This window comes from Lithobates pipiens, unplaced genomic scaffold, assembly GCF_037356315.1.
Source record: "Lithobates pipiens isolate NorthernLeopardFrog02 unplaced genomic scaffold, aLitPip1_a1.2 Scaffold_13, whole genome shotgun sequence".
NCBI lineage: Eukaryota > Metazoa > Chordata > Amphibia > Anura > Ranidae > Lithobates > Lithobates pipiens.
Genome location: NW_027507718.1, coordinates 252,816,033 through 252,835,310, shown reverse-complemented (window position 1 = coordinate 252,835,310; position 19,278 = coordinate 252,816,033). Strand labels below are relative to the sequence as shown.

General features: G+C 38.1%; 1 protein-coding gene across 1 annotated transcript; it reads left to right on the top strand.

Annotated features, from left to right (window-relative positions):
- The first annotated feature begins 356 nt into the window (after positions 1 to 356).
- On the top strand, positions 357 to 16,339 carry AMBN (ameloblastin). The gene is made up of 9 exons (XM_077478564.1): positions 357 to 412; positions 1,836 to 1,886; positions 3,086 to 3,133; positions 5,735 to 5,848; positions 6,982 to 7,233; positions 10,427 to 10,516; positions 11,133 to 11,177; positions 12,266 to 12,310; positions 14,056 to 16,339. The coding sequence occupies exons 1-9, from the start codon at positions 359 to 361 to the stop codon at positions 14,584 to 14,586; spliced, it is 1,230 nt and encodes a 409-aa protein (XP_077334690.1). The 5' UTR covers positions 357 to 358; the 3' UTR covers positions 14,587 to 16,339.
- Positions 16,340 to 19,278: the final 2,939 nt, after the last annotated feature.

Below are 19,278 nucleotides of genomic sequence, written 5' to 3'. Positions count from 1 at the left end.
TCTCTGCTATTGAAGAAGTCAGAGAGACTACAAGGTAGGTTTTGGTTTACATTTCCACATGCATAGTTCATGCATGTTTGTTACTCTGACAAAACCTTGCTAGCTCGGTAAAGCCTTCCAAAGCACATGTGTCCAAATGTAAGGATTTCTAATATTAACAGTAATAGCTCATCTTTTAGAAATTATATGACAGTATACCTCTTTTAGATTCAATTTTGATATAGAAAATTACTTTTAATAATGTCAGCACAGTGTCAGTTAGTTTACCATAAACATTTGAGATGTCACATTGGAGATTCTTAAAATATTTAAACATAATTAGAAACTCTATTTTCTTAAGCAGTTCCTGCTCTGAAAGATGGAGAAGCTGGCATTGGTTTTATGTATGCTGGGCTCTGTTCTCTCCTATCCAGTAAGTACTTAACATTTTCCTTTTAAATGTTTCTGTTGATGGTACAGGATCATGTTTAAAAAAAAAAAAATTAAATGCTAATGCACAAACACATGGAATATTTCATGTATTCATTAAACCAAAGCAGGCACAATGGTCTCAGTAGTTTGCAAAGTGGCATTTCCTTAGCTTCATATGGCATAGGCAAAGAGTTAAAAGTAAAGTTTTATTGCCATATGTACCACCAATCACCATTCTTACTTCCTGTTATCAACAAAAACGGGAAGTGAAGGAAAACAACTTTAACATGAAGCGGTTTTCAATCACTTCCTGTCACATTAAGCATCTGTTACCAAGACAGAATGTGAGGTGCAATCTCCCAAAAAGGTAAACAAACACCAGTAAAATACCACCATTGCTCTCTCTAGTCTAGGCCTTCATCACTACATTTAAAACAGAAAAAAAGAAGAAGTTTACATAATTTATTATTTATGGTATCTGCAATGCCAGCATAGCAGATGTGCAAGTTTGAATAGAATGTATGAATTTATATATTGTTTTAAATGTCCACAATACCTTCACATAACAAAAAACTTCCTGTTACATTTTCTGAGCCCATGTATAAATAGAACAAGCTAAAATCTAAATAGGGCCCACTTGAAGTTATTCTTTATGAGTACTATGATATAACTGAACCTGACATCTTTGAACATGCACAAAAGAACACCCAGGTACACCTTCTAGTTGCAGTGTACCTATCCACAACATCTTTATTATTTATATCTATAACAATATCGGTTTTCCATCAAAATAAGTCATGAATTTATGTGTTTTTAGAGACCAGCAGTGATAAGGTTAGCTTGGTAAAGCTAGATGTAGGGTTAATTGTGTGGGTTTTTGTTTTTTTGCCTTCCTCTAGATCAAATATGGGTATAGGAGTGTGTGTGTGTGTGTGTGTGTGTGTGTATTTCCTTCTATTGATTGAACTAGGTGGACTTGTGCCTTTTTTTCAGCCAGACTAACCATGTAATGGAGAAGGGAGTATAGAAGAAGTATTTTATGTCATTTTTAGTGTTCTGTACTTTGATCATTTGGTTTTATCCATAGATATGGTGAGTTTTCCTCTACTGCCTTTCTGTTTATCAAATAGTACAGTGTCACCATCATTTAGCTTTATAATAGTTGAAGCAGTTAAATGGTACAAATAATCAGGAGGCATGCACCAATATCCATTGCTTTATGTGTCTTTATATAACTGGAGCAGTTGGATGAAGCTGGGAATTCTGGTGGAGATATATACCTTTTGGAGCCGCAAAGCCCAAGACAGCATGTGATACAAATTTCCTGTAGCCCTGCAAAACCTAAATATCAGTTCAGGGAGGCATTGTTCATTAGGAAGTATAAAGTAAACAAGGTATATCAACTGTGTTATTCACTTATCTAGGTGAATCCTCAAGTAGGAGGGACACGTGGAATGGCCAGTATGAGCCTTGAGGTAAATCAATAAATTTTTATAGTGTAAAGTGTTTTACAAGCATACATACAATCTAATGTCTATGTCTCAGTCAGTGTCCCAGAGGAGCATACAAACAATCTAATGTCTATACCATAGTCATTACTCCAAAGAAGCTAATTGACACTGCAATATTGCAGTCAATGCCTCAGACAGCCTAGTTCATTCAGTGCCTCAGAGTAACTTACTTACAATCCAATGTCTATTTCACAGTCAATGCCCCTGAGGATCTTACTTACAACCTACTGTCTATGTCACAGTCTCTGCCCCAGAGGAGCTTGCCTGCAGTCTAATGTATATTACATGGTCAATGCCCTTGGAGACCCTACTTACAATTTAATGTCTTTATCACAGTCTCTGCCTCAGAGGAGCTCACTTACAATCTATTATCTACTCCATAGTCAGTGCCCCTGATTATCCTCACTTATAAGAAGACCCTCCTTACAATTTAATGGCTATATCACAGTCTCTGCACCAGAGGAGCCTATATTCAGTCTAATGCTTATCCCACAGTTACTCTTCCAAAGATGCTTTGTAACAATCTAAAGTATGTACTGCAACCTCTGCTCCACATGAGCTTAAATAAAGCCTATATATTATTGCCAGTGACCCAGAAGAGCTTACATTCTAATGTCTATGCTACATCCACAGGCAAATACATGTTAAGGATGATTTTCAGGTAAAAACTTATTCACAAATACAGTACATAATGATTAAACCACTGGGGGACAAAATCAGGAATACCAATGGGGAGCACATACAAACACCATACTGATATTGTGTAGTTGTGAATCAAGCCCTGCAAGTCAAAAGTGCTAAACACTTTGACACCCTAACGAAATGCAATAATTCTCCATAGTGATAGCCATGTGTCAGCATGCAGAAAGGGATTATATACTAAACCATTGGTTTCCAGAGCTGTGTTGCACCAAGGACCAAGTAGTTCCATGTGCTTCAGCAGTCCACAAAGGATTCTTCTTGGTAAAAGTTAAACTTCCTTCAAACTTTATTTTTTTTAAACATTTTTGATGAATGTGATCATTTTTTAAAACCTGGTAACCTTAGTAACTAGGCGGAATAAAGCACCTATACATCAAACATATTTTCATGTCATAGTATTTTGATGTAACTGCTCTTTAAAAGTCATAGTAATATCTTTTGTCTTTTTTTTTGTTATTAAGACAATGCAACAGCTACAGGCAGCCAATAAACTTACTGCTCTGCCTCAGGTAAGAATTTACATATACAATTGGGTATTTATCACAAAATTACAACAGGTAGAGCTCTACAATCTGCTAAGTGAAAATTGCAGCTTTCTGTGCTGTGTATAGAATATTATTTGATTTAACAATCACACAGCTAAATGAGTCATAAAAGAGGCACACACCTGTCTACTGTTCATATGGCACTATATGGCGTAACAATTAGACAAAGACAATCCACAAGTAGGCAGACACTGGTGATCTTTCTTATTAGATTGTTTTGCAAACACAGCATCATGGAAGCACCCTGTATTAAATGAATCACAGCAGGAGTGAGACACCTGCAGGCGAGGCACCTGCCATGAACATAAAGATAACACGATCGGTCTTCAAGGGTCGCAGCTCAGGGACCTGGGGTCACAGACCCCAAATTTGTGGGGTAAGTAGCCAAAGTTCTTCCCCATCACTGATCAAAATTTGGTGCTCCTGCCCCCTTTGGTTCCAGAGATACGGGGCTCCTTGCGCAGCCTGTCAGAAGCTACATACAGAGCGGCCAGTTTAAATACAAGCTGGAACATGCTGTTTGCAGCAGATTGAGAGGATGAGCTCACAGTGACTCTCACTTCTTGTCAGGCACTGAGCTCAATGGACAGCTTGTAGCCTTGGAACAATGGTAAAGCGCCATTAGAACAATCTCTCCAATAAAAATGCTGCAGTGGAGGCTCTCCTCTCACTGCAGTGTCATAGAAGGGGGTATGTGTCTAAAAGACAAATGTTCCCTTCCAGCCCAGCCCTCTTAACTACAAGGAAAAAACATGGGTTTATGGGTATAAGATTTACCCATAATCCCATGATTTTCTCACACAGTTTAGAGGGAGATTAAGAATCTTCTGCTGCTGTTGAAAAGGTACTGTTTTAATCAAGCTAAACCATATATTATTATGCTATATGGTATAACATAATAATTTATTATTTATCTATTTACTGTGAAATTACTGGTTTGAAGTTATAATGTCAAACAACAGTAATTTGTCCGTTAAGCCACCTGCTTGAGTACAATTTTTGAAAATATAGTAAATTACCTTAAAAACAATATATAATAATTATCTGTATATTACTTTCTTATGGTAATTAACCACTTGCCACCCAGGCCAATTCTGACACTTCTCTCCTAGATGTAAAAATCATAATCTCCTTCTTTTGACCTTTCCTTTCTTTCCCAGACTCCCCTATCCTCTTTCTAGTTCCCTATTCCATAGGCGAGCATCTTCTCTCTCTTTAGCTTCACTTTTCTGCCTAACTTTCTTCTGTTTTCTGCTCCTCTATCTTTTTAAATTCAGTTTGGGCTGTACATTTCACTACCTTTTGGGTTTCAGATGGCCTAGGGGGTGCCCCATAGTTATGGAGGGGTCTCTCTGGGACCCCTGGATCCTGACGGCAACATTCACTTAAATTTAATACTGCTGCATTTTTTCTACTTGTGTCGCTTTATCCTTGCCCTTACCTGTTGCAAATTCAATGCGAGGCCCTGCGTGGGCAGAAATTGTGCATTATTAACCACTTGATAAAACTGAATAAAAACTATTGAAACAGAAAACCATATAACCTACTTTCCATGTGTTTTTGATGCATAAAAAAACACACTGGACTGCATGTGGCGTGAACTGGCCTTTAGCGTTATAGAAGAAGTTTAATGCTAGAATTATTGCTCTTGCTGTAATGTTTGCATCCTATGTAACCTGTGTGTATCTAGCTCTGATACTAACCAGTGCCTCACCAGCCACTGACCTCACCGCATGTCCCTGGTGTAAGCACTCTAAGGTGCTAGGCTCAGTGTCTCAGCAATCTATGCCTGGGATTTGACATGTGGGAAGTAAGCCAAAATGTCAGCTCTCTCGCTGGCTTCTAGGGAGCTCTGAAGGTTGTTATATAAAATTAAAGTGTGCCATAGATGGAGCAATTTTCTTTCCTGTAGCCACTGGAGTGGGGGATTAGCCATCAGCAGAACACAGTGATCATTGCTAGCTGCTATAACAGCCACTAACAATATTCACATGTAAAATCCAACAGGCTGGTTGTACCCAAGTTGTTTGATCGATCAACTTGAGTACATTCAGCCTGCCCATACATGGTTCCTGCTGAACCGGCCAACCTAAAGGTCTAAGGCTGGGTTCACACTAGTGTGAATTGAATGCGAGGTATGTCAGGAGATTCCGACCAGCTCTCTATGGAGCCGGTTCACACATCTCCAGGGCTGTTCCGGTATGATTTGTACAGGAGTCCTGTACATCTTTTGGTCCGTTTCAGGTCCGAATTCAGACAAAAATTTGGGCTGAAATCAAACCTGAAACGGTGAATGGTGACCGGACCCCTGCTGGGACTGGCTCTGTGCTGTGGTGTGAACCCAGCCTAATAGTATCACTGCTAATCATACTCACACTTCAGCAGCAATGTTCATTTATCCTATGTAATGTCTAGACAGGTTTGTCAAAAACGAATTAAGAACTATAAAGTATTATTTTTTTCTTAGAAAGCAACTCTTGTTTAAGCTCAGATTTACAATAGATTCATATGCTGCTTTGAATTGCAATACCTGAATGAACAGTATGTAACTGATTTTAATTTCAGCTTTCAAGATTTGGTTATAACGATCCTTATTCTACTTTGTGGCTACATGGGCTTTTACCACCACATATGTATCCTTGGTTACATCAACGGTCACAAATGCCAGACAATCAGCAGGTAATGGCGTCCAGGCATTTTGTCTAACATTATTGTTATTATTAGCATATAGGATTTATATAGCGCCAACAGTTTATGCAGTGCTTTACAACATTAGGGCAGACAGTACAATTACGATATAATTTAATGCAGTAGGAATTAGTGGGCCCTGCTTGTTAGAGCTTATGTGCTGCTGTGCAAATTATTTAGTGGTCTATTCATTTTTAATATATAGCACATATAGAAAATACACATACTGTAAATGTTGTTAAGTACGAGTATAGAATCTGCCACTCAGGATCTCATATATGAGTAATGGTAAATAACTTACCACTACCACCATCACAACACTCACTTTGAGACACAACCCAGCCTCTCACTAACATTTACATTTTATTTTCCTTTCACACTTCTATAGTTTGAATCAGTTGGACTTTTTCAATTAAACAATGCAAGGAGCAAACCATGCAGTACAGCAGAGATCAGAATCCATAGCAAGTAACCAGAATCCATTTTGTTCTTATTTGGCTTTAGATTACTGCATCATGCTCCTTGTATTATTTATTGAATTTGCAAAAGCATTAGAAATCTCATTTAAGGGAAAAATAAAATGCATATGACAACTTGTTAAAGTGGATATAGACCCACCACTCATGATTCTCAGCTATTGCCATCTTTCTTACATATATATATATATGTATACTGTACATGCCTCTTGCATGTATCCCTGCCTTTTAAAAAATCACCCCGTTCTGCACACCGTGCCCCGCAAATCCCTGAAATCCATGGGCAGGTCTATGCTCTAGAGCTAAGTGGGCGGAGTCGTTATGTCACTAGACTCCCCGCCCACCTCTACACTCAACTTTGGCCAAGCAGCGTGTCAAAGGAAGCAGAGTGTGCTCACGGCCCCCTGTGACTCTGGCGCATGTGCTAACCAACACAGGCTGTAGTAATAGCTGTGAAACACTAAGAGAGGGGAATAAAGATGCTGGGAAAGTACACTGAATGTCTCTCTCATGCTAGTGCATGAGATAAGGAAATGAGCTGTCACTCACAGCAAGGGGAAAGAATGGACTGGTATGTCTTTGTCTGTCCGTTTTTTATCGCTTTAAGTTCTGGGTTTACATCCACTTTAAGTTTTTTTTTTTTTGCAGTTTGAATATGCCTTGCCCATACATCCTCCACCATTGCCAGGGATGCCATCTGTAGGTCAACCAGCTAAACCTGGACAGGATGGACAGACGGTTCCCCAACAATCAACAGCTACTTCAGCAAAGGCAGATCAGCTTATGCACCAGCCTATACTGCCACTAGGGTATCCAAATATACAGCAAGCAGATCCAACTCTGATTCCCCCAAAGGGTGGTCAAGCTGATGGTCAAATCCAAACGGTAGCATTGTTTATGGTAATCATTACCCTGGCTTAGGTTTAATATATTTTATTATGTAATTATACTTATGTGCACTATTTAATGCATCTCAAAAATATATTGATTACTATATAGAAGAAACGTAGAAAAATGCATTGCTTTGGTTGGGGTGGTAATTTCTTGGATAAGTTTAAAAAAAGTATTTGATTTGTTTAGGACCCATCTTTTTTAGACCTCTTGCACACGGTACTGATGTTTGACCATCTGCTTTTTGGATGTAATTTCAGGTGTTTGTTTTGTGCCGATTCGTGCATATTTATGCGCAAATTTGCATGTTTGTGCATTTGCGGGCACAATACATTCCTAGGGAAAATTAATTAATATGTATTCTCATATGGGTGTATTTGCATGTACCGGAAACGCAGATTTTTCAATTGTTTTTTTTTTTTTTTTACTTAAGAATATGCAGCGTTTGTTTATTGCTTTTTAAACAATGGCCTGCATTTTAGATCAGTAAAACAAAAACGCTGTACTGAGCTTTTTCAAGCCCTAGTGTGCAAGAGTCCTTGGTAGGTTTACATATAGCTTTTCCTATAAACACAATTAGAGCAGAGTTCTGCCTGGGTAAAGAAAAATTAAGTCAGCAGCTAAAAATACTGTAGCTGCTTACTTTTAACATAAGGGCACTTACCTGTCCAGGGAGCCTGCATTGTCGTCATCCGAAGCCGACACATCCCTTGACTCTGGGTGCAGGTGCCGGAATCCTTACTAAGGGAAACAGGAAGTAAAGCCTTGCAGCTTTACAGCCTGTTTCCTACTGCGCATGCGTGAGTTGCACTGTGCTTTCTTAATGGTACCTGCTGTCTTCTGGTACCTGTGTGTCTCCCAGAAGGCAGTGGGGGGAAGGAGGGCCGGACATTGCATAGTTCGCCTCACAAGATTGCAACAATCTATCCTTGATTTGATAGGTATCCACTCCCCCCTGAAAGGTGCCAAATGTGGCACCGGAGGGGGGGAAGGAATCTGATCTGCGGAGTTCCATTTCTGGGTGGAATTCCGCTTTAAGTAAACTGAACATCAGTGCTCATAATGGTGGATAACTATTTTAATCAGATCAAATATTTTATTATATCTTTTCATGTGACAACACTGAAGAAATTACACTTTGCTAAAATGTAAAGTAGTGAGCGTACAGCTTGTATAACAGTGGACATTTGCTGTCCCCTGAAAATAACTCAACACACAGCCATTATTTTCTAAACCACTGGCAACAAAAGTGAGTACACCCCTAAGTGAGAATGTCCAAATTGGGCCTAATTGGCCATTTTCCCTTCCTGGTGTCATGTGACTCGTTAGTGTTACAAGGTCTCAAGTGTGAATGGGGGAGCAGGTGTGTTAAATTTGGTGTTATCACTCTCACTCTCTCATACTGGTCACTGGAAGTTCAACATTATTATCTTCTCCATAGGCTTGGCTGGCAGCAGCTCAGTGAAGCTGAAAGGAAGCCTGAATTTTATGAAAATTTACATCACCAGTATCCAGTCATCATTTGCACTGGATATATTAACATATTACCAGCAGAAGAAAGTTGCAAGACAATCTACAGTTCTTATACTGTAGCTACATGTGCAGCTAAATGAGTGCTGGTGTGCTGAAAAAAGTGACAAAGTGGTTGCATAATCCTGATCGGATGTCATATGACGTGATCAGGATTATGAGCTGCTGTGCGCCCCCGGGGGCTCGCATCGCGGCGATCGTTGTTGCAGGGTGTCAGTCTGACGGAGACTCTTTAGCACGTGATCAGCAGGTCCAATCACGGCTGATCACAGTGTAAATAGGAAAAGCCGGTGATCGGCTTTTCCTCACTCGCGTCTGTCAGACGCGAGTAGAGGAGAGCCGATCGGCTGCTCCTCTGACAGGGGGGGTCTGTGCTGATCGATTATCAGCACAGCCCCCCCCCCCCAGGATGCCCACACTGGACCACCAGGGATGCCACCGGACCACCAGGGATGCCCAGGACAAGGTATGCCACCCTAGACCACCAGGGATTCCAGACAGTGCCACAATGGATGCCAATCAGTGCCCACAATGGGCATCACTGATTGGCATGCATTATTGTTTGGCACTGATTGGCATCCATTAGTACAATATATTATAATACAATGCCGCCTATCAGTTCCCATCTGTGCCGCCTATCAGTGCCCATCCATGCCACCTATCAGTGCCCATCCATGCCCACCTGTGCCGCCTACCCATGCCCACCTGTGCCGCCTAACCCATGCCCACCTGTGCCGCCTATCCATGCCAATCCGTGACAGCTATCAGTGCCAATTTGTGCCACCTATCAGTGCCCATCCGTGTCGCCCATCAGTGCCACCCATCAGTGCCGCCTATCAGTGCCACATATCGGTGTCCATCAATGCCACCTCATCAGTGCCACTTCATTGGTGCCACCTCATCGGTGCCCATCAGTGCCGCCTTATCATTGCCCATCAGTGTAACCCCATCAGTGCCCATCAGTGAAGGAGAAAACTTACTTATTTGCAAAGTTTTGAAACTGAAACAAAAAAAAACATATTTTTTTTCAAAATTTTTGGTATTTTTTTATTTGTTTAGCAAAAAATAAAAACCGCAGAGGTGATTAAATACCACCAAAAGAAAGCTTATTTGTGGGAAAAAAATTATAAAAATTTCATTTGGGTACAGTGTAGCATGACCGCGCAATTGTCATTCAAAGTGCGACAGCGCTGAAAGCTCAAAATTGGTCTGGGCAGGAAGGTGTTTAAGTGCCTGGTATTGAAGTGGTTAAATCTACTATGTACCTAATACATAGAGGAACAGAAGATTGCTATGGATATTCAAACACCAAAACCCCACAAAGTAAGGTAAAATAAAACTGCCACCAAACCGAGCAATTCAAACTGAGTATACAATAAAAAATATATCAGTAAGATTACCTTCATCCACCTCCTCATTGATCATGCAACATGATCTTTGGCTAACTGACCACTAGGCAGGTTTGGGAGTACTTCCTGTTCTGTCTCTGGGACAGGAAGTGAGGAAATTTCCTTCCAAAGTGATACAAATGACAATGTGAACTTCAAATGTATGCCCATAGTCTTTATCTTCGACTTTCTAATGATTTTGAAAAATGCAATAAGATGGCATGAGACATATGAATTATTAACTGTGAACATTTGCTAATTTTTTTACTTAAAATGTCCTCCAGTACCAGACAATAATGAATAAGTTATTGCAACAAGGAGCCACAGACCCTTTACCAGACCCTGCAGGAGTTCCACCTATTCACCAACAGAATGTAAGTCTCTTAGTACTACATAAAATAGGTTTTGGAGAACGCAGGGTTAATAAAGTGTCTAAGGAATTACTATAATTTTCCAAGTTCTAACACAGAGTGATCAAAGTTCTTTCGAAAGCATTTTTTATCTTCAGATTTATCAAAACCATGTAGTGCAAGGGCCTGCCTGATTGCATACAAATTGAAACTCCTAAGGTTTGACCTCATATTATATGGTTTTGGTAAATCTGAAGGAAAAAAATCAGCAGAAAATCTGATAGTGTGTATTGGGCTTTCTCTGATATGTGAAGTAGTGGTGCAACTATTACACCAACCACAATGCACTTATGGCAATGAGGTGAAGTTTAGCAGTACATAGGGGAAATTCAACAAATCAGTAGGCAACAATCAGAAACTGATTAGTTCTCAATCATGCGATTACCATGACAGCCAGTCATATGATTACATATAAAGCTAGTGGCTATCACTGTGACCCTGCACACACTTTGCATGGTCAAAGTGAGCTGGATAACAGAAGAAAAATCGTTTGAAAACAGTGATAAAAAATAAATTTCTATTTTGTGTAAAAGCTTATGTCTGATTTTTTTTCTAAAAGCATTTTTTTCTGTTTTTTCAGCCATACCCAAATCTTTTCTTTATGAATTATGGGAGAGGACTTGGAGTAAGTAAAAGTGGCAAGGACATTTCCATAAAAAATGTTTTAAGAAAGATTTAATTAGTACATGCTTATAAAAGAACAGAACACCTTGTTCATCTTCTGAAAGGTCAAGGTTTCCATGATAAAATAACACAGCCTTTGTTTCAGAGACGTTACCTAACAGCAACAGCTATACGTGAGCCATCTAGATTTGCAGAGTAAAATACAATTCACAGATAAACCATCACTCACAAAAGAAAATCCTGACGCTAGCAGGTGACCTCAAACATTGTTTAACCCAGTTATTTCCTGCTTTTGGGGGTTGTATAGCTTAGTTCATATTAAGAAATAGTTGCAACAGATTAGTTAGAGAGCATTCATACATGATAACAACTCTTTATAACTATATGTTAAACATTCTGAAAAATTTGCTGTGTTGCTTTTATAAGGTGGCAAAAATGACACTAAAATCATAGAGGTTCTACAGCAGTGCCTGACTGGGAATAGAAATATTGACTGGGATACATATCAGAAAATATAAATTAAAAGGATATTAGGATTTAAAAACAATGTCATAACTGTTTTAATGCACAGGCTGTAGGATCTGCGATGTCCTGGTGCTATTTTAGAGCATAGTGAAACCTCAATCTTTCTGATGACGATGACATTATTGTGGTGCTGTGTGCTCTGACAGCCATCTTGGAACCCTGCCCCCTTTTGTAGAGACATATTGCTGCTTTACTGCAGTTTTTTTGGTTGAATTGGATGGACTTCCAACCAGATTAACTATGTACAGGCATACCCCACTTTTAAGTACGCAATGGGGTTTATTTACTAAAGCTGGAAAGGGCAAAATCAGGCTCACTATTGCATAGAAACCAATGAGCTTCCATGTTTTATTACCAAAGCTTAATTGAACAATCTGGGGTTAGAAGCTCATTGGTTTCTATGCAGAAGCGAGACTGATTTTGCACTTTCCAGCTTTAGTAAATAAACCCCATTGTGTACTTAAAAGTGGGGTATGACTGTAACTAAGTATGTAACTAGGACTTACTGATAGTTATTATATTTGAGAAAATGATTTATTAATTAGGTTATTACATATTTTACAGTTACCGACAGCTAGGCTTGGAATGATGAGTTCAGAAGAAATGCAGGTACTAAAATAGAATATGAATTGCTAATTGCTACATATGTTCATAGTAGTCAGTTTTTTTGGAAGTCTTTGGTAAACCATACAAAAGACCATCCATAACACATAAAAAGTATAAAGCAGAATGTTCTTTCTATATTTGTTGAAAATCAGTAAAGCTTTAAAGGGAATCTACAGTATGTTTTGTGTATACATGTGTATGTTCTGTGTTAAAGTATAACTAATTATAGCAATAATAATCAATTGAGAGATGCTGTCAGCATACAAACAGGTAGTGCATGACTTTCTTATTGGCAAGCCCAGCATGCTTTGCACATTGAGTTCACGGATGCAGCTCTAATAAATGTTTATTTTTAAAATACAAATTTTTCATAAATAATGAAAAAACATAATCAGTCAGTTAATAGGAAAAGGTAGGTCCTTGTAAGGTCCTTGTAAGAAAAATCTGTCATAAGAGACACATGTAGGGATGTGTTACTTATATCTCCTTCTGAAAATTATAGTTGCCTGGCTGTCCTGCTGTGGCTTTTGCTTCCGTACTTACAGATAACGGGGGTTATTTACTAAAGGAAAATCCACTTTGCACTGCAAGTGCACTTGAAAGTAAAGTCGCTGTAGATCTGAGGGGGACATGCAAGAAAAATAAAAAACAGCATTTTAGCTTGCACATGATTGGATGATAAAATCAGTAGAGCGTCCCCTCATTTCAGATCTAGCACTTCGATTTAGAGCGACTGCACTTCCAAGTGCACTTGAAGTGCAAAGTGCATTTTCCTTTCGTAAATAACCCCCAATGTGTTCTGACTTTTCTCTAAATTTCATTTGCTGCTCATTTGTTCTGGGGACTCAGAAGTACTAAACTCTGGATATAGCCAGGTAACTAGCATTTTGAGAAAGAAACTAGCAATGGCAGAGCCCATAATTCTGTTGTTGCAGGTATATGTTGGGCCTTGTCCAAATCTTCCAACCATGTCCAAATTATTTGTAAAATAATAATTTATGACTCTTTTCATTAGTCTCATTTTTAATAAAGCACATAAATGCTAGAACTATGTTCTATGTCTCCATTCGGTAGATTTGATCTCAGAGACACAAGAGCATTTGGCAGGAAATTTATGCAACATAAAAGTCCCATCTTTAAAACATTATAATGGCATCAGATGTTTCCATTTCCTATACATTCCTGTTCAAGTAACAACTGTAACATTTTAGACTTTTCTCCCTTCATCTCATACCCCCCAAAAATATACATTTTAAGCCCTGCCCTTCACATAGCTAAAATCTTTCAAATTTTGCCCCAAGTATTTGATCATATCAATGTTTAAGGACTGCCTGATCAGATGATCTGAAAAAGAATGTCATACCAAAAGAAGGGGATTTATTGTTTCATTATATTGATATACATCAGATTATTTTCTCTTTAGTATAGTTTAAAAACCCTGCCCATTTTTTTTTTCTTGTTTTTTTTTGTCTGTCCTATTGGGAAGATTTTCCTTTAACTCCCTTCCATTTTTAAACAGCTGTCACTGAAATAAGTGTGCTAATGGAACATCTCTTTTCAATTCTTGTTTTGGTGACATGGGTCAGCAGGGCAAATAGAGAAAGTGAATCTCCCTAGTGAGGGCACAGGCAGCAATAAAAACCCAACAGAGTAATGGCGTTTTTTGTAATATGTATTTTTGAAGTAAAAATGTACACCACATATTGAAAATGTTACCTACATAATACTATGAATACTATGTATTATAGGGTGGTCCCGCTGGAGCTGCACATCCTTTGAGTTCCTTATTCCCAGGACTACTAGGAGTTCCACCTAGTTTTGGAGGCAAGCCACTAAACCCAGCCATGGCTGGAGACTTTACTTTAGAAGACGATTCTCCTGGAGCAGGTGTACAATCAGCAGGTCACGGAGCTGCACATATCCCAGCAGAAAATCCTCCAATAAATGGTGGTTTGAATCCTCTCAACCCTGGCCTAGATGGAATGCCACCAGGCCAAATTGACACCCTTCCATATCCCAACATCAATCTTCCTAATATGGGACTTAATCCATTAGGACAAAGCATGGGTCCATCACCTGTAACCCCAGCCAATGTCCCCAAACAAACACATGACACAGCTGCAGGATTTGCTCCATATCCCATGGATGACACCTTACTCTTTGGCATCCAAAGAGATAATCCTACTAATATGGACTTTGCCCATGGAAATAATGGTATAGATTCCCCTATTATGCATAATGATATCCATCTACAGAATCATTATTTCCAAGAACCTTGATGGGAAGTTAGGACCTCAAAGCTGACAAAACACTAACATTTCACATAAGTGACATGCAGCTTATCTAAGTAGCTAACAGTGTAATGTGCACATTATTCATTTTTGTTATTTTTTATTTTTCTGTAGTAGTAGGTATTAAAATGGAACATACAAAGTTTCTAAACAAGAGGTATATCCACTTAGAGGCAAGCAATGCAGCAGGACATGTAGAGCAAAAGAATATAGCAAATTAAATATGGAAGATTTTTAATAAAGGATATCTAAATCCAACAATCAAAATACAATACATTGTAGATTACCAGTTCTTAGATGTGGTGGCTGCAATAGTTTTCTTTTTTTTCAGGCTAAGAACATTTTCAGCAAGTGCAGGAAATACCTGTTGATTTTGCCAGTGTTCTTGTCACTTTCTGCAACCTGAAAATACAGAAAAAAATATTATCTTCTTTCCAAGCTATAGTCTCTAAGTCCCATCAATTCCATGTGATGGAAATAGGAAGTGGAAGGAGTGTTTATGGTCCATATCAGGAGAGCATCCTAGGGTGCAAACCATGGTTTTCCCCCATAGATACAGTGTACTGAGTTAGTGTAGCCGCCCTAGGAAAGGAAGTGTGTTACTCATATAATTACCAGGTAGTAATAAAGGGAAAAAGCCTTACAAAAGAGAGTAAATAATTAAGCTGCAGTATGTTTGTTTTTGGCTTTAGATACACTTTAAAGATAGCTAGAACATGTACATATTTTGGTGAGAGAGGTACAACTCAAGTTGCCTACTTGAAGCATGGTGACACCAATCTGCTGTTAAGGGGATTTGTAAGGAAAATTTCTCTTTCTGACCAGGTACTTCAATGTAGTAAAATGATGGGGTTTAACTTCCACATCATCATTTGTAAAGAAGAGGGAGATCTATATCTTGTCAATGGTCACAATTTTTGTTGTACTACTTCTACTCTAAGCAGTAAGTGATGGAATTTCTCATACAAAACTATTATATATTATTATTAAACTAGGTGGTGCTATAAAAAAAAACTGTATTGAAAGTGTCAAGAAAACAGGGGATTCCAAGGGCACGAAAACATTAAACATGCAAATAATATTAATATACAATAAAAGTCTTGGTATTTTTTTACTGCACTAGAACCTACTTCATAATGGTGGGATGGGTCACATAAACAGGCCTTAAGCAGCAGGAAATCTTAAATAAACCTCAGCAAGAAAAAATAATAACACTTAATGGTGTCATTCCTCATTTATTTGTGTTTAAAAGGTAATAACAGTAAACTTTCAAAAACATTTAACCCTTTTCATCACAAACCTGCTTAAGCATGTGCATGCACATTAAATTATTTATCATTGTTTTAAATTTTGTATTCTAAATAGTATCATGTGATGTTTCAGAGCTTTGATATAGCTGTCAGTTACAGGCAATAAAGAGCTTTACTGTAGTGTTCTTTTTATAGTGATGTACCTCGGTCCATATATTTCTTTAATTTTATTGATATTCCATATATTCATGCTTTTATCTTGCTTAATAAACAAGTTCTATAGTAAATTTGCTATTGTTTTCTCATCAGATAAGTCTACATTACCTACAAACACTGGCAGGAGTATAGCTAAACCCCTGTAAAAGATTACTATGGTACTGTACACAATGCAAGGACAAGGTACTCTCGTACCCAAGACAAAGATAATATGAATTGTGCTTGCAATCCATGAATTGGTTTTGAATGGATCATGTTTGCATATTCAATGGAAAACTGAACAGTATACGGGTTATGCAATGTAGTTAAACCAATGCAATACAAGTATAACAGAGGCAGGTTTCCATTTATCCAATATAATGGTATCCAAAATGTATTCTGTCTGCAAACTAAGTTAGCCTATAACTCATCAAATGTAATAGAAAACTATTCTACAAATGTTAAACACTAAAATTATAAAGATTTGATTTAAATTATATTAATTTATGAAGCATACATTTTACAAATTAAAATGAAAAAGCTATGATGCATGATGCTATTTACAAATAAAGTAGAGGCTTATGGGGTTGATTTACTAAAGAGAATTTATCTCAGAGTGAATAAGGTGAACCTCTGCTCTGCAATCATGTGCAAATAAAAATCATGTTTTTTTTTATTTTTCTTGCACGTGATTGGATATTCTTTTAAAATAAAACTTCACCACATTCACTAAGCTCTAGGAAAAATTCCATTGCAAAGTTAACAGTCTATTTGTCATTAGTGAATCAACCCCTTTGTGTATTTTAATGCTTCACAAACAGAATGTATAAAAACAAAAAATTTGCATATATGAGTGAAAATAACAACCAACAAAACTAAGATAAAAGGGATCAATTAGAACTAATTAAGGCGTAATTAAGAACTAATTTGAGCTAATCAAGCATTGACGTAGTGCAACCCCCTTTACACTTGTAGGTGCTGGCAATTGTGTCAGATCCGCATGTAGTGCGGGCAAGGTAGCAAGATCTCCTTAACTGAAATGGGAGGAGTAAAGATGTCTGATGGCAGTGTCCATGTATGAAATGGAACAGAGTAAAGTCTGGGCAAACAGCCCTCTCACTGCAGTAGCTTTGGTGTGAAGCCATGGATGACAATCAGTGTGGCTGTCTCTATGCCACCAGCCACTAAGGTGTGTAGCTAGGTGTTTTGCACTGGAATGTGGGGTGTCACTGAACCTCTGGTGCTGGTGCAGATCAGTCAGTAGACTGCTGCTTGTGTGAGCTTGGATTGCTGTATCCCAGTGCGGCTGCAAGCAGGACAGCCATTTCTGACTGACCCCTCAGATGTTTCCTGGGCCAGAAGAGTGGGCTCACCATTAACAGTCACATTTATAGATTCTCCCAGGATCCGCTATGGTTCCAGAACACTGAGATTTGTACTAAAAAACGTTCTGTTTCTTCAGTAGCTGTCACAAAACTCTTTGCTGCAAATCAGGAAAGGCCATCTTCCTCTAGAGCAGGGTTTCTCAATTAGGGTTCCCCCAGACATTGCAGGGATTCCTTGAGCAATGAGCAACTTCTGTCTCTCAGATAAGTTCCCACTGACATCATTGATCTTTTTAGCTATCTGTTAGGGGTTAATTCTTCATCAATGACCTCCATACTAATGTATTATGAATTTAGTAGGGAACACGAGAAGTTAGTTCAGGGGTTCCTCTGTGTTGAAAAAGGTGAGAAAGTCTCCTCTAGAGGCTAAAAGTGATGTAATGTGCATGCTTAAGCATTAGAGGAGAAATAAGTCTGTTGTGCATTCTAAGGATGTCCTTTCCTCTCCATTATTTAGTAGATCTTACACCTGTATACATCTGTAATATGTTTTGGTGCCAAATGATAACATTAATAGCAAACTGTGAAAAACTGTGTTTAGCGATATTACAAGGTAATTCAGGCATTCAGGCCTAACTAAACTTTCAGTTTAAATCAGCTAAAAGGATTTTAGGTGCACCAAAACAAATAAAGTTCAATGTCTTACAGTTCATTCACTCTAGAAAGAAGGTACAGTCTCATTAGAAAAAGCAATCCACTGCCAGAATGCTGCAAAGTGGGACCCTTGTGTGTCAGACTGCTGCAGATATACCACTGCTTCCATACAGAGAGTAAGGTTCTTTTCTAAAGCATGCTGGCAGGGAAAAGCCTGTTCTTCTCAGTCTTTGGTTCCTTCCTAAAGAAAACCTCCATTGCCTTACATTTTACTTAGTCTGACTGACGTTTTTTTAACTCATGTTTTATTCAATATATGTAATCAATCTTTGACAAATATTTTTACTTTACACGGCATGATAAAGGATTCTAAGAGCATTGTGGGTTCTTTAAAGGGAAAGCACATGTGTGTCTGCCTGTTTGTAAATTTCATCTTGAGCTGCTGATCTTCATAAAGGCTTTTTATTTCTTATTTATTTTTATTTGTTATCAAAGAGGCTGTAAGGGTCTGTAAATATGAGAAAAGGAAGCTAAGGTTCTACCTACTGTCTAACGAAAGTGAAAAATTATCTTATGCAATATTTGATATTTATCTGACTACAAATAAAAAAAGAAAACATGTTTTTTAAATGTTATTTATTTTGTCCTTACCATCTGAAATTGCTCTCGCTAAGGTATCCGCTTAGCTTTCATCCATACTGAGTTTTTTCATTTTAGAGATCCCATTATGAAATTCAGATTGCATTGACACTTGCACTAAGTTGAATAAAGAAAAAAATCTGATAAATATAAAAGTTTTTAAATAAAATAATAAAATCAGATAAATAAAAACAGATTTGTTCATAGAATTCTTTGCTCAAAATAATATTGAGGTTAATTGTGACAAGCTTCAGAATACCTTCATAGCAAAACTGAAATTATAGGTCCTTCAAGGCTTTTGCCATAATGTGCTCAGTATTTGCATATTGTGGAACATTTACCTTCCAACATATCCTGCTCCATCGATATCTACATTCTTTCTCATAGCTTACATCTATGCTTGATCTTCTTTCAACTTTGTAGTCTTTAGCCAACTTAATCAGTTAGTCCAGGATCATGCAACTCCCATGAACATGCACAAAGAAATTACTTTGTCCCGATACACACCACATGCTGAGGCTGCACACTGAGCTGCACATATATGGCTTAGTGTACCATAGGATAAACTATTGCTGGACATTTTATTGAATAACAGTCAAATGCGCAAAAACTCTTCT

What these genes read in the sequence shown, in the direction of transcription:
- AMBN (XM_077478564.1), top strand. Translation starts at nt 359, where the DNA reads ATGGAGAAGCTGGCATTGGTTTTATGTATGCTGGGCTCTGTTCTCTCC. An exon ending in AAATGCCAGACAATCAGCAG is followed by an intron (nt 5,849 to 6,981) that starts GTAATGGCGTCC and finishes TTTTTTTTGCAG; the next exon opens with TTTGAATATGCCTTGCCCAT. An exon ending in AAACGGTAGCATTGTTTATG is followed by an intron (nt 7,234 to 10,426) that starts GTAATCATTACC and finishes AATGTCCTCCAG; the next exon opens with TACCAGACAATAATGAATAA.